The sequence below is a fragment of the Ovis aries genome, chromosome 16 (assembly GCF_016772045.2).
Source record: "Ovis aries strain OAR_USU_Benz2616 breed Rambouillet chromosome 16, ARS-UI_Ramb_v3.0, whole genome shotgun sequence".
In the NCBI taxonomy this organism is placed as follows: domain Eukaryota; kingdom Metazoa; phylum Chordata; class Mammalia; order Artiodactyla; family Bovidae; genus Ovis; species Ovis aries.
In genome coordinates, this window is record NC_056069.1 from 56,686,736 (window position 1) to 56,702,530 (window position 15,795).

At 47.0% G+C, this 15,795-nt stretch overlaps 1 protein-coding gene across 1 annotated transcript in view; it reads left to right on the forward strand.

The window, feature by feature from the left end:
• The first annotated feature begins 4,928 nt into the window (after positions 1 to 4,928).
• Positions 4,929 to 15,795, forward strand: part of RETREG1 (reticulophagy regulator 1) — a 157,272-nt gene continuing 146,405 nt past the window's right edge. Inside the window, exon 1 of the mRNA XM_027980155.2 lies at positions 4,929 to 5,258. Coding sequence (XP_027835956.1) covers positions 4,951 to 5,258 — 308 coding nt within the window. The 5' untranslated portion in view covers positions 4,929 to 4,950. The remainder of the gene's footprint in view (positions 5,259 to 15,795) is intronic.

The following is a 15,795-nucleotide window of genomic DNA, read 5'->3' on the forward strand; positions in this document are numbered from 1 at the left end:
ACCTCGCCCCTCTGCCAAGTTCTCATACAGGCTGCTTCCTACCTCTGATCCGGCTCTTGTTCAGAACTCCTGCTGCTCTCCAAGCCGCAGATCCCGTTGCCCACCTGCTACCTAGCTTTTCCAAAGATGCTCCAAACCTGCTCTTCCTTGTCTCCCTGGTCTTAGTGAAAAAATCTGTCCCAGGGTCTCTGCCAGGCTCTGTATAATCCATTACCCCAGATACTTTTCTGCAACACCAGCCAGGCCACTTGACTCTCCTGCTGGAAGCCTACCCAAGGTCCCAAAGCTCAGACTTCTTAGCGCTCCATTGGAGGAGACAGTAGATTTCCACCCCCACCTGCCAGAATCCTAAGAGCTTGTTGGTGGTGGTGTCTAGTCCCTAAGTTGTGTCCTTCCACGGAGGCCTTAATGGAGCTCACTCACACTGACCACTCGAATGATCTCAACATCACACCTGTCTCTCACGGCCGTGTCCTCGGGACCGCTCCCGCTGTGGGAACAGTGGGCAGAACATACATCCCAGGACAGAGGAGGGGATGCGGTGCCTCCAATCACCTGGGTCCAGTTTGAGTGTCAATTAGAGGTCACTTCCTCTTGGTGAACTCCTTCAATAGGACCAGAAGGGTGGCCATTCCACTGAGGTGAGTGTAACTGCTGGGCCCGTGGGAAGGGGTTGACAGTTAATGCTCTGAAATCATTGCTGCTGCTGCTGTCTGTGTTGATGTGTGTGCCTGTGGGTGGATAAAAGAGTACCTTTCCAGGATATTCACTCCTGCAGTGTGACCCCAGGTCCCTTCAACAAACCCTCCTGAAGACTTGCAAAAGCTCTTTTGTATATTATTAGGGAATGATACCTAACACTGAGTACCCCAACTTGGTGTGGTTGGCCACCATGCTAGAGTTCATTTCTGGTAAGCATCCCCCTTACAGAATCCTTGTCAAATTAGGTTAGTCTGGTTTGGATATTCCAGTTCTTATAAGCACAACAGTCAATCCCGAACAGAAAGCCAATTCCTTTTGCGACTTGGGCCTTGGAAACCAGGCACAATCTTCCTTTCCGTTCCCTCTGTTGTCACTGCCGTGGTGTGGTGTTCCTACTTCTCTCTGCTCAGTGTGATCTATCAGGCTCTCTTGTTGATCTTGTTCAGTCACTAAGTCACGTCTGACTCTTTTTGTGACCCCATGGATTGCAGCACACCAGGTTTCCCCGGAGGTATCTCCCGGAGTGTGCTCAAATTCACATTCATTCCATCGGTAATCCTATCTAACCATCTCATTTAACCATCTCATTCTCTGCCACCCTTTTCTCCTTTTGTCTTCGATCTTTCTCAGCCTCTGGGTCTTTTTCAATGAGTTGGCTCTTCACATTAAGTAGCCAATGTATTGGAACTTCACCAAATTAACAAAGCTTAACAAAATTATCAGCACACAAACATCTATCTGCCAGACCAATACAACACAACATGGGTACACAGCTCCTTCATGTAAGGACCTAGGAGTCTAACATGAAACATTTTAGGGGAAGAAAATATGGAGGCATTTCCCTCTCGTCCTAAGGCTTTAGCTTGAGGTTGCCTATGTGGCCTCCTAGAGTAGGAATTAATTATTCATTGCTTTTTTCTCCTATTACAAACTTTCTAGCTACTTTTGGAAGAGAAAGGTGAGTGACCTCTTTTAAGAGTTCTTGTGTGTATTTTGGCTTTCTTTGCCTGACTGGTTATTTTCTAAACTGTCACTTAGATTCAGTGGCTACAACTATTTTCTTTGTCTCGCACTCTTCTTTTTTTTCCCTCTGACATATCCCCAGTCTCCTTGCTTTCCTTGGATCTATATTTTCAAATTGTCTACCTCATTAGTGTGAATCACTCTGTTCCCCATACATGGTGATGCAAAATTCAGAAGAATCTTAAACCATAAGGTTACTCACAGGAGTTTTAAATGTGACATGTTGTAGAGATGAGGGGACAAGTTTTAAGCATCATTAATATTATTTTGATGCAGTCTTAGCACTGAATACATTATTCACACATCGCAAAGTTAATCAGACAAAAACACTCAGTAGCACCCAGTTATGTGTCTAGGCCAGCATCTGCTCCTGTGACATTATTTGCTAGTAATCATTAGAGGTCAGAGGTGAAAAAGACAGATGACAGCACTTACTCCAGCTGTGTGGCATTTTAAGAGAGAAGGAAAGATTTCACAGAGGTGTGAGGAGGGAGCTTTATCAATAAGCGGAGGTAAGCGTTGCAACCCACACGTAGCAACTGAAGTTGAGCTTCTATGTGTCTTGGCTGTCAACAGCTTTTACTACTTCAGCATATCCTGATGACAGTAATTAAATTCCAGGGAGAAGAGGAATGTGTAGGATCTTGCAGACATGTTTCTAGAAGCACATCACCCTGGTTTGGAAAATGGGGATATCAGGTTTCTCAATTCCTCCCTCCAGTTGCAGAGTCTAGGGCAACCCTTGGGCTGTCTCAGTCCTTTGCTAAGCAAAGGCCAGATGACACAATAAAGCATCCTTTATCTTTCAAAAGCTCCTGCACCAATGCTAAGAGAGTGCACAACACTCAGGGAAAAATTGTCGTTTAGTCGTTAAGTCGTATCTGACTCTTTTGTGACCTCATGCCCACTGGGATACTCTGTCCATGGTATTCTCCAGGCAAGAATACTGGAGTGGGTTGCCATTGCCTTCTCCAGGGGATCTTCCCCACCCAGGGATCAAACCTGCGTCTTTTGCATTGGCAGGTGGATTCTTTACCACTGAGCCACCAGGGAAGCCCCAGGGAAAGACTGTTTCTTCTTTCGTGGTAAAAACACCAGAACTGTTTCCATATTGCTTTTTCACGCCTCCCTGGTTACTGTATTGGGTTGTCATGAATCTACTCACAGACAAGCCAGAAACATGAGACTCTGCGTTGCCGGCAGGTCAAAAACCAAACTTCCTTCCACTAGTGGATCAGTTGAAGCGATCTGCTGCAGATACACACAAGGAACCATGACCTCCACCTGTAAGTCCCCAACTTCGCTTGTGTTGATCTCCTGACAGACATGATTGCCTCCTCTTCCCTACCCTATCCTGCCTTTACTGCCCAGTTCAATCGCTCAGTTGTGTCTGACTCTTTGTGACCCCATGGATTGTGGCAAGCCAGGTTTCCTTGTCCATCACCAACTCCAAGTGCTACTCAAATTCATATCCATCGTGTTGGTGATGCCGTCCAACCATCTCATCCTCTGTCGTCCCCTTCTCCTCCTGCCTTCAATCTTTTCCAGCATCAGGGTCTTTTCCAATAAGTCGGTTCTTCACATCAGGTGGCCAAAGCATTGGAGATTCAGCTTCAGCATCAGTCCTTCCAATGAATATTCCTTTGCTGCCCTCCTGCTTACAGTTCAGGACAGACAACCTCTATTCCAAAAAGCTCCCGGAAACCTGACTCCTCCACTTGTCCCTAATTTTGGACACATGACTGAAGTAAGGACTCTTAGCCCTGAGTGATCATTTCCATCACGGCAGTGATCACAATTGTCACTGGCCCTTCCTTGGACTGTGAGCTTCCTGTGGGTGGAAGCCATACCCACAGAGCTGAGCAAGGGGTTGGGTACACAGTAGGTGGTCAGTAAACCTCTAAGTAAATTAGGCTTACACCCTTTTGAGGTATAACATACACACAGGGAAGTGCATACACTTGTAATGTACGTCAGTGAATTTCTTCGTATGTGTACACTGAGGTATAAACATATATAATAACCCCCAGATGAACACTCTAGAACATTCTCCAGAGGCTCCCTGGAAACAGGCTTTAAATAGCTCTGAGAATGAGCCCCATCCATCCTGTGAAAGAAGCTGGTTGCCAGTAGTAAACTCCAAGAAGATATAAGATGCTTTGATTCATCAAAGTAGAATGCTCTGCAAAGGGAAGGAACATTTTATTCTAGAGGAAAGTGACAATGGGGATGAAGGAAGAGAACATTTAGAAAATGCAAATAGGGAAAAGTGAACCTATTTGAAAGTTTACCTTTCATCCCAGCCGCTGCCCCCTCCCCCCCCAATCATTCAGAAGCACCAGGGCCAGTGAGGCCAGGTCTGAGAGATCTCAGAACTCCTGGTCACCCCGTCACAGCACCTGACCCCTGTCCTGATGACTGCTGTGACCACAGTGACTCTGGCCTAACCTGTGTAACACACCCAAGCGATCCTGCATCTCAGCTCCCCGCTCACCTGTGCCCTCCATAGACCAGCGTGCATTTTGGAGCCAGGTGACTTTGTCCACAAGTCGGAGGGAGGAAGCCCCCTGCCACAACGCGGTGGCCTGGCGGTTCCTAATTTGTAAAACCAGAGGGCCACGTGCTTCCGAATGGACCCAAAATGTTTCGCCCCCCACCCCCCTCCTCCCGGGCCCTTTCCTTTCTCAATCCAGCCTTTAAATCATCACGTTGTTCTTAAGAGTCCTGAAGATTTCGGCTATGGAGGTGCAATCTGCCCCTGCAAGGGCACTCGGTGGGGATGCGGGACGGGGAACTAGGGGCTGAAACACGCGGCCAGGCTCAGGGGCGCCCCATTATGCGCTCTAAGGCTGCAGGATGGGCGATCGGAGGCCCCGGCCGGAGAAAGTGAGGACTGCCAACTGCTTCCGCCGGTGGCCCGGAGACTCCCTTTTAGATAAGCGGGCGGACGGAGGCTGGGAAGGGAAACGGGGATCACGTTCCGGCGGCCCCGCTTGAGCGCCCCCGCTCCCCCGGGGACGCCGCCCGGCCCCGCCCAGCCCCGCGCCAACCCGGCCGCGCCCACTTCCCCCGGGAGGCGCCCCGCCGCGGCCGACGCTGACGTCACAAGGCACCCAGCCGCCGGCGCCCCGCGGTGCGCGCCCCGCGCGGGGACCCGCCGCCCTCTCCGCGCGACACCGAGGCGCGCGCGCGCGCCCGAGCCCGTCCCCGCCCGCGCCGCCGAAGATGGCGAGCCCGGCGCCCCCGGAGCCCGCCGAGCAGGGAGCCCCGGCTCCCGCCGCCGCCCCGCAGGCGCCGCAGCCGCCGCCCCGGGCTCCCCCCGAGGAGCCGGAGGGGGCCGCGCCCCCGGAGGAAGGGGCGGCGGCGGGCGCGGGCCGGCAGGTGGAGGAGGCCGCGGGCGGGGTGGCCGCCGTGGTGACCTGGCTGCTGGGGGAGCCGGCGCTGTGGCTGGGCAGCCGCGCCGACGAGCTCCTGAGCTGGAAGAGGCCGCTGCACAGCCTGCTCGCCTTCGTCGGGGCCAACCTGGTGTTCTGGTGAGAGCTCGGGATGGGTGGGGCGGGGGGCCAGGGGCAGGGGGTGCGGGCAGGTGCCCTTGGGGCGCCCGGGAGCGGACGGAGGGCGCGCCCGGGGGCTCGATATGGGGGGGTGGGGGGCGGTGCACGGCGGACCCTGCGGAGGAAGGTGTCCGCCCTGGCCCACTCCCAACTTTCCTCCAGATGCACCTCCCCCTGTAAGCAGCTGGCATCCTCCGTGGGGGTAGCCCAGCCTCGCGAGCGAGACGATGGGCTGACCCCGCACGCACCTGGACCGGCAGGTGTGCCCCCGAGCGCACTGGACCTTTGGCTTTCTGAAACTCGCAGGTCGTGACCTGCTCGCCCAAAGCCCGCCGGACCACACGCACTTGAACCTGTGTCCGTTCTTGTCCCCAGAGAGGGCATATCTGGACCAGCTTGGGCACACGCTCAAGACTGAGCCATCGCCGTCAGCCAGCTGAGACGGGCACCGAGTGATTTGTTTTTCTATCCCACCCGGAGGCTTGGGTGTACTGTCTCTACTCCCCGAGAAGAAAACAGGAGGCAGACAGGTGGATTATGGACATCACCCCGCCCCCCAGGTGTGCATAGTGTAGAAAACAGTCTTATTTTTAGCTGAAGAATAAAGAGACTACCCAAGAATGTTCTCTGAAAAGCCCCTGATCAACAGGTTTGTCTCTTACAAAAGCGCCCTTCGCCCTAAAGACGGGGAAACGTCTGGCTCCTTCACTGAAGCCCCTGCCTGGTCATCTATTACCAGTCTAAGGAGGTGGAGAAAAAGCTTCTTTGTTTGCACCTGTGTTCTCATAACAAGCATGACCGACACTGTGCAGAATAAGCAGAGCTTCAGTGACCCATACCTTGCCACAGGACATTGAATTCTTAACCTTAATAAAGTTAGGAAATAAATAAACGAACAAAACATACACGACCTGCCACTTCCTCAGTCAGCTCGTTTAACCATAATGTTTTTCTGCAGATCTGTGCCAGACTGATCTTGTCTTGAAACAAACTGTTTCTTCATAGAGCCCCCGAGTGTGAATTAACCTTACTTTGGGTCTCTTAGCTATCATTGTTTCTAGAGCTTATTTCGTATTTCTCTAACCTGTTATGAAGTTATAGTGAACACTCAAAATCAGGAAGATATATGTATGATGCTAAATTGGGCAACAATAGTCATAGGGCTGTGTCTCTCTCATTTTACCAATGAGGAACATGTTTTTAAAATTCTTAATTTAAACTTTATTTATTAAAAAAATAGCTAATAGCCTCAGAGTTCACAAGTTTAAGGTACAAAAAGTTAAACAGTCTGTAAATGTCTTTCCCATGCCTCTCTCTGGCTACCTACTTTCCTACCAGAAGCAACCAATGTTACCAGTTTCCTGTGTATCTTTCCAGATAGTGCATATTTCAACAAATACAAAATATTCTCTGCAAATTGTGGACTACTATCTGGGCTGTATTTCTTCTTAGCGCACTTTGGCGATCACTTTCTTGTGATCAGCTGAATCCCACTGTACGGATGTCACAGATTAACCTGTCTCCTACTGACAGAATAAGATTCTTTCCAAACTTTTGCTATGACAGCATTATAGTTAAGGGTCTGAACATGCATTATTTTGCATGTAAGCAAGTATTGCCGTAGGAGGAAGTCCCAGAAATGAAATTGTTGGGTCAGAGGGGGTTCGTCCTTGTAGTTTTGATGGCTGTCATTGTATTATTATACTTCCTTGGAGTGTTACCAATTTATGCTGCTAGCAACAATGCATGTGACTGCCTATTTCTTTTTATACCCTTGCCAACAGCATTTTATCAAACATTTTGATTGGTAAATCTGATAGGTAAAAAAGGCTATCCAGTATGGTTTTATGGTTTTGCATTTCTCTGAGCTTGAGCATCGAGAAGGCAATGGCACCCCACTCCAGTACTCTTGCCTGGAATCCCATGGGCGGAGGAGCCTGGTAAGCTGCAGTCCATGGGATCACGAAGAGTCAGACACAACTGAGCGACTTCACTTTCACTTTTCACTTTCATGCATTGGAGAAGGAAATGGCAACCCACTCCGATGTTCTTGCCTGGAGAATCCCAGGGACGGGGGAGCCTGGTGGGCTGCTGTCTATGGGGTCACACAAAGTCGGACGCAATTGAAGTGACTTGGCAGCAGCAGAGCTTGAGTATTTTTTATTATGTTCAGGAACCATTATAATTATCTTTTCTATGCATTATCTGTTTACAGAAAACTTTTATCCATATTTTTAATTGAGTCATTAGGCTTTTCCTACTGAGTTGTTAGAACTCTCTTTATATTAATAACTTTAGCCTAATTTCTGTAACATGAGTTGCAAACATTTTTCCTGTGATATATTTTTAATGTCTACTGAAAATAATGATTTTTGCATTAAATAATTGAAAGGCATATTTAATTTTATTTGGAAATGATGTCTTCCATCCATATATTTTTTAATAAGTATGATAGCAAGGCAAACAATGGCCATAGGTTTTCTGTTTATCTGTTTTATTTCTCCTTTTTGGAGAATTTACAATCCTATATGTATATTTTCATGGACAGAAAAATGACTGTCCTGCTTTTTAAATTTGAAGCACTTGTTAATTGGAATTTCTGACCCATTTATTAATTTCATTAAAATGCTGTAGTTTTCCCCATTGTTGCTCCTAGGTTGAAATATTCTTTCAAGGACTTTGTCTTCTCTAGATAATGTACCTCTTATCAAGCTATCTTAAATTATGTGGCACTGACATTCTGTGTCCCAAGAACTCTAAAACTCTGTATTTTTATGCTCACTAATGTTTTATTTATAAAAGTGAAAATCAAATAAAACTTAGATGACAAAACATAAGAGTGGTTTCATAAACTGAAGTACTATGTCTAAAGAGTAGATCATGTAGTTGGCAAAGTATAATTAAGTATATGGCATAACATAAAGCTCTTTTTTTTTTTAATAAAAAATCAGTGTTAGAAGCATGAAGAACCCAAATTTGTATGAAGCAATCATGATGATTTCACTTTCACTGATGTTATTTTTGTGAAAATTAACTTTTTAAATACATATTTTTGACTGTTTAGTATCTGGTACCCAGAGAAGGCAATGGCATCCCACTCCAGTACTCTTGCCTGGAAAATCCCATGGATGGAGGAGCCTGGTGGGCTGCAGTCCATGGGGTCCCTAAGAGTCAGACACGACTGAGCGACTTCTCTTTCACTTTTCACTTTCATGCATTGGAGAAGGAAATGGCAACCCACTCCAGTGTTCTTGCCTGGAGAATCCCAGGGACGGGGGAGCCTGGTGGGCTGCCGTCTATGGGGTCGCACAGAGTCGGACACGACTGAAGCGACTTAGCAGCAGTACCTGTTACCAGCAGTAGCTCTCAGGATTTTGAGTTTGAGTTCAAAAGCTCTAACATTTATTATCTGCCCATTTTTTGCAAGATTTTAGTGCTGTGTCTTGGAAGGACAAAGCTGAGACGGGCATGACGGTCTGGGTATTACTCAAGGCTGAATGGCATGAGTGTGGTGAAGGGTCAAAGAAGGAATCATTCATTTTAATACAGCTTTTTGTTGGGCAGGTGGCATCCTGGATAGATGAGACTGTGGGGTCTTCTTAAGGAGACCCCATGCTTGAATCAGATTTTGACGGAGAGGAATGATTTGGGTAGATCCAGTGCATGGTGGACAACCCTCCAGGCCTAAGGAATCGTACTTAATGTTTCCACCATATATTCAACTGGTGCAGTGCCACATGAGGTAGTGGAGAAAAGTAGGGGAGATGAGACTGGCTAGGTGTTTTGGAGACCCACCTGGGGGCAGTGGTTGCCTCGAGGATCTGTTTTTTCCATAGGCAATGGAGACCCCAAGATGCCTTGTGTAAGTGCTCAGGAATATTTTAGTGGGCAGGTAAATTGTGATTTATTCATTTATTCTTACCATAAAATTCTTTCCATAGAGCAATAAACTAGAGCTATAGGCAACAATGTAGATAAATTTTACAAATGCAATTTGGGGAAGAAAAGCGCCTTTAATAACATGTACAGAATGATTCAGTTTTTTGAAAGTTTTAAGATGTCCAAACCTGAACAGTATTGATTAGGGATATATAGGTAAAAGACGTTCTTATCTGTAAAATCAAGAGTAGAGGGAGAAGGTTTAATCACAGAAGGCACATGAAAGGTTCTGGAGTGTAGGCAGTGTTCTGTTTTTTGACCTCGGTGGTGGTAGTTACCTGATGTTCAAGTTATAATTATTTTAAAACTGTGGTTGTGTGTGCACATTCTTATCTTTGATGTGTTTTTGACAAATACTAAACTCCTAAAGAATGCTTTAAACAATTGTTATTTACTCAGAGCTCAGAGGAGTTTAGTACAATGCAGACCATATAGTTCCTGTCTCAAGAAGCAGGGTTTCCACAACGTGAAATAGACTGGGCAACAGTCCAGTAGTCATAGGGCTGGGTCTCTCTCACTTTTCCAATGAGGGACATGTTTATAAATTCTTTTTCTTATCTTAAATTTTATGGATTTAAAAATGGCTAATACTGCCTCATAGTTCAGAAGTTTAAAAGTATGAAATTAGCTGTCTTTCCCACGCCTGTCCTTGACTGCCTGTTTCTTCCCAGAGGCAACCAGTGACACCAGTTTTAAGTACACCATCAAATAGAATGAACCCAGTGAAACAGAAAATGCCCCATTTGCTTTTGTTTTTAAATAACTTCTTGCAGTATACTGTCAATAAAAACACACACATTCTGAGGGAACAGCCAAGTGTAAACACCTGTGGAATGAAAATGGCAATCAAGATCTAGAACATTTCATCTCTCTTAAAGGTTACTTTGAGTTCCTTTCCCATCCACACCCATCCCAGGGACTGATCTGGTTTCTCTCACTGTAGATTAGATTTGTCTTCCCTAAAGTTTCTCGTAAATGATACCTTATAATATGATGTCTTTTGCGCCTGGCTTTGCTTACCCAGCATAAAGCTTTGAGATTCATCCCTATTGTGTTTATCAGTGGCTTGTTTCTCATTTTTGCTGACTAGTCTGCCTCTTCGGAGAAGGCAATGGCACCCCACTCCAGTACTCTTGCCTGGAAAATCCCATGGATGGAGGAGCCTGGTAGGCTGCAGTCCATGGGGTCGCTAAGAGTCGGATACGACTGAGCGACTTCACTGTTACTTTTCACTTTCATGCATCAGAGAAGGAAGTGGCAACCCACTCCAGTGTTCTTGCCTTGAGAATCCCAGGGATAGCGGAGCCTGGTGGGCTGCCATCTATGGGGTCTCACAGAGTCGGACACAACTGAAGCGACTTAGCAGCAGCAGCAGCATCAGTCTGCCTCTTCCGGGACTTTCTGGAGGGCTCAGTGGTAAAGAATCCACCTGCCAATGTAGGAGACACAGAAGTCTTGGGTTTGATCTCTGGGTTGGAAAGAGCCCCTGGAGGAGGAAAGGGCAGCCCATTACAGTATTCCTGCCTGAAAAATCCCATGGACAGAGGAGCCTGGCAGGCTCCAGTCCAGGGGATCGCACAGAGTCGGACAGCACTGGATGAGCGTAGCGCAGCACTGCTGCTTCGGGGATATACCCGAATTTGTTTATCCATTTGCCAGCTGATGTTCTTTTGGGTTATTGTCATGGTTGGCTGTTATGAGTGGAGCTACTGAAAATATTCAGGCACAAATCTTTGCATGAAATGTCTGGTTTTGGTGAAAGGAGTGATAAGCTCTCACTGTGCTTTGTATGGCCACATGGTGATTGCCTTGGCTAGCAAGGGCTGGAGGAGAAGGTCCCTCTTGTGCTCCATGATGCTCATGATACTGAAATTGAGTCCTTCCCGATGCCACCTAGAAAGCTGCTCTGATGTGATTTAGTCTTGAACCCGCAGTTGGAGACCATGCATGCAGAGAAGTCTATGCTGGGCCTTTTTCCTCAGAGCATCTTTCACGCTCACATGATAACAATACCCTCCACTTATGCAGTTAGTTCAACTGCAAGAAAGTGATTAGCCTGAGGTGATGGTGCAAGAGTGTGCCTGGCAGGAGACCTTGAGTCCTCTGACTTTTGCCATTTCTCAGACTGGGCACCTGTGCAGTCTGGAATGCCCAGGACCCACTGGGAGTCCTTGGAGGCCCGTCCTCTAGAGTTGATTTGGAAGGTTGCAGAATCCAACTCTCACTTGATGTCAAGAGCCCCCTGTATGCCATCACTGATGGGTTGGGCCAGCTGATGTCAGAGTAGTGCCCCTCAAAGAGCCAGTAGCCACCAGCATCATCTTGGCCGTCTCCAGGATGCTTGTAGAGATGCAGATCGTGGGCTCCACCCCATTCCTTGAACCAGAATCCCTGGAGGTGGGGCCAGAACATCTGAGTTTTCTCCAGCTCCCCAGGTGACTCAAGTTTAAGAATCACTGCATTTGAGCGCACTCTGGGATCATCAACTCTTCTCCATAAGGCAGCACTTCCACTGTCGGACAACTCTTGACCAGCAACTATTTTTCTAATACTGAGTTAAATTCACCTCTTTGTTACCTCTCCAGCTGCCCAAGATCCAGGCTCCCTCCCCACGACAGTCCTTTATCTGCTTCACGATTTGTTCTGTTCTCCATTTCCACTGAGTCTCTTTTCCCCAGGTGAGAAATCCTGGGCTCCTTTGACTCACCAGGCTCTTCTGAACATGCTTCAGTTTATCCACATTCCTCCTCAAATGCAGCATTCTGAGATGATCTGAACAGTGTGGATTTTCCCCCATCCTCCTGGACAGCATCCTTCTGTTCACATGGCCTGAAATATAAATTCTTTGTTCTACTTGATAGTAACTTCTTTGACAGCCGCTACTATAAATGATTGCGGCTCTCCTCAAACCATGCCTATATATATAACCGTAGAAGCAGGTAGAGTTTGTCACACTACAAATATTAAAATGATTAAAGACTCTCACAGTTAGCACCTCATTAAGTCTTACAACAACCTGGGAAGCAGATATTGTTCCCTTTTTACACAAGAGGAAACAGACCCGTAGAAGTTAATTGAATTATTAAAGATGACTTTGTACTGTTCCATAGAAAATTTGCAGTGATGGAAACAGTCTACATTTGTTCTGTCTTGTAGGGTAGCAAATAGCCTGCTGTGGTTATTGAATTTATAGTGTGTGACTAGTATGACTCAGGAACTGTATTTTAAATTTTCTTGAATTTAAACTTCAATTTAAATAGCCACATGTGGTTAGTGGCTACCATAGTCAATAACACAATCCTAACCTGGCTCATTGGCCTAGGTCATGAAGCCACATACTTTCTTCTTCTTCTTTTTTTTTCATTCTATCACTCTAAAAAATAATAGAAGACAGATATGGGAACAACTGGAGGAGGCATGGCAACCCGCTCCAGTATTCTTATCTGGAGAATCCTCATGGACAGAGAAGCCTGGAGGGCTAGAGTCCAGGGGGTCGCAAAGAGCTGGACAGAACTGAGTGACTAAGCACAGCACAGCATACATAGGAGCCAAAAATTAGGGCTTACATTTTACAAATATTACAGAATTTCACTTAATGGTTTCAGCATAGGTGAAAATAATTTTACTGGGAGAGGATTGTTTCTACATTGAGAGGCATCTTTTCAAGCCTATTAGCAAGTCTGGTTCACATCCCCCACCTTATCTTAGCTCTATCTGGACATGAGGAGCCATGGAAGAGTGTCTGCTTCAGGCCTACATGGTGCTTGGCCCAGAGGATATACCAGAAGTCCCTGGTCTGCACTCAGCTCTGAGAGCTTGCTCTCTGCTTTTAGAGAGAGATATAGCTGGTTCAGTGAATTGGTTGAAACAATGTATCACACTTCTAAATTGCATGCCACAGGCTCTCTGGGGCTTTACAGTTTAGGAATAGTGAATATCAGAAAGGTTTGGCATCGTTGATAAAAGCTTTGTATGACTTACTGTATGTATGGCCTAGCTTCCCTGGTGGCTTATACGTTAAAATCCTCCTGCCAATGCAGGAGACATGGTTTCAAACCCCGAGTTGGGAAGATCCCCTGGAGAAGCAAATGGCAACCCATTAAAGTATTCTTGCCTGGGAAATCCTGCGGACAGAGGAGCCAGGTGGAGTATAGTCCATGGAGTTGCCAAAGATTCAGACAAGACTTGGTAACTAAACAACTGCAACAAAAGAGGCCTAGAAGAGAAGATGTAACTGTAAAAGTAAGGTTAACAGTGTGGCTTTTCTGTGTGGGACAGACCCAGGAATAAATGGGGGACAAACACTGGGTGTTGTCAGTCTAGGGAGACTCACCTGCCTCAGGCTGAGGATGTATATCTGAGAAATTCTTACTCTCAGATACCTGAAACCATCGTGGGGTCTGAAATGCTATAGATATACTCACAAAGGTTTAGTGAACTGGGGTGGACTAGAGGATATTTTAGAGAGGGAAATGGCAACCCACTCCAGTGTTCTTGCCTGGAGAATCCCAGGGATGGGGGAGCCTGGTGGGCTGCCGTCTATGGGGTCTCTCAGAGTGGGACACAATTGAAGTGACTTAGCAGCAGCAGCAGCAGAGGATATTCCCCTATACCATGCTTGTATATGTATAACTATATAGGCAGGTATAGTCTGTCAAACTACAACTATTAAAATGATTAAAGATGCTCATGGTTAGCCTGGATAGGGAGAGGATGGTTTAAGGAAGGTCTCGCAAAATAGAGAATCTTCAGGTCATGGAAAATAGTGGACAGTTTTTATTTTCAGCAAACGTTTCTTGAGTGGTGGCCACATGTGCTTATTATTAGATCCGGAGTACCTTTCACGAGTTTCTCTGTAAGGCTGTTCTCTAGATCTTGGTCTTTGAAGACCAGGAGCTGCTGGTGGGAGGTCCTAAGAAAGAGGGCTGTTTTTAACCAGATTAATGTTTATTCCAGAAACCCATCAGGTTTTCTTCTCTAGTGTAATAACCACAAAGCTCATCTTGAGTGATTTCTCACAGTTTTATGATTTTGCTTATTTGGGTAATAACTTTGTCTCAGCAGCTTCTTGCTACTCTTTCTCTTCTTGTCCTGCTGTGCATGAATGTTTTTAAGCTGCCTGACTGATCCAAATGAGTACAGATAAATGTGTTGTATCATTATCCCTAGCTGCTGGGAATATAGTGATGACTAAGACACATTCTGAACCCTGGTGAGACATGCAGATTAGTAAGCAAGTAATTCTAAGGTTATGCTGTGAACACTAAATTATCAGACATGGGCCAAGAGGAGCCAATAGGATTTCCTTAGGCAGCAAATGAGGGTATGGAGACTGGGGAGAAGACAGGATGATCAGTATATAAAAGTGGAAGAGAACTAATATGTACTGAGTAGTTATTATATGCTGGGTGCTCAGTTAATTCAGGGACACTTGAACAATGTCTACACACTGCTTATAAATGCTTATATTCATTTATACATACTGTGCTCAGTTGCTCAGTCGTGTCCAACTCTTTGTGACCCCATGGACTGTGGCCCGCCAGGCTCGTCTGTCCATGGGGATTCTCCAGGTGAGGATACTGTGGGTTGCCATGCCCTCCTCCAGGGGATCTTCCCAACCCGGGGATTGAACCCAGGTCTCCCACATTGCTGGCGGATTCTTTACCATCTGAGCTACAATGGAAGTCCGATAGGAAAAGCCGGATGTTGGGAGCTGGGCAAAAATTAAAGCACAGACAAGGGACAGGTAGGGACAAGGAGATGCTACCTTCCTGGAGGATGGTCAGTGCTGGCCTCTCAGAGGAGTGACCATGAGCTGATGTCCAAAGAGCAAATTAGGGAAGGATCCAAGCAGCTGCCTCTGATGGAATGCTCCTGACACAAGGAACGGGATGTGCAAAGGCCCTGGGGTGAGTGAGCTTGGGGTGTTTGCAGAATAGCATGGAGTCCAGTGTGACTGGGGTTGGGTGAGCAAGGGAGGGACACTGTTAGTTCTAGCTCAGAGCTTCATGCAGCAAGTGGACCAGATTCTGCTTGCAGGCTTTCCGTCACCCCTCCTTGGATGAATTAGGAGAGGGAAAACCCAGAGCCAGAGGTGGGTCAGGACCCCTTTGGAGGAGCATGTGGTAGTGAGGAGAGGCAGGTAGTGAGGGGGAGACTCTGGAGGTAACATCGAGGGGGCTGAGTGACTTCTTAGGTGGGAGGAGGAAGGGGGAGTGACTCAGCCTCTCAGGTTAAGTGAGGAGTAGCTGGTATTAACTGTTCTGAGGGTCTCTGGGGTTCAGCAGTTTGGGGTCATGGGGGAGGAGGGTGTTTTCCTGATTGGGTGGGGGGGGGGGAGTGCTGTGCCCATGGGCCATCCACTGAAGCTATCCAAGTCAGTCCCCACGAGGTTGATATATGGGTGATGCCTAGGGACAGGTTGGATTGAAGGACAGATTTGGGTGTGTTGGGATGCAGGTTTGGGGTGGTGACGTTTCCCAGGACCACCTTCTGGGTCAAACGAGAAGAGAGCCCAGGAGGGTGGAGAAAACCGACAGCAGGAAGGTGGTTTCGAAGGAGCATCTTTGGCAAGGGG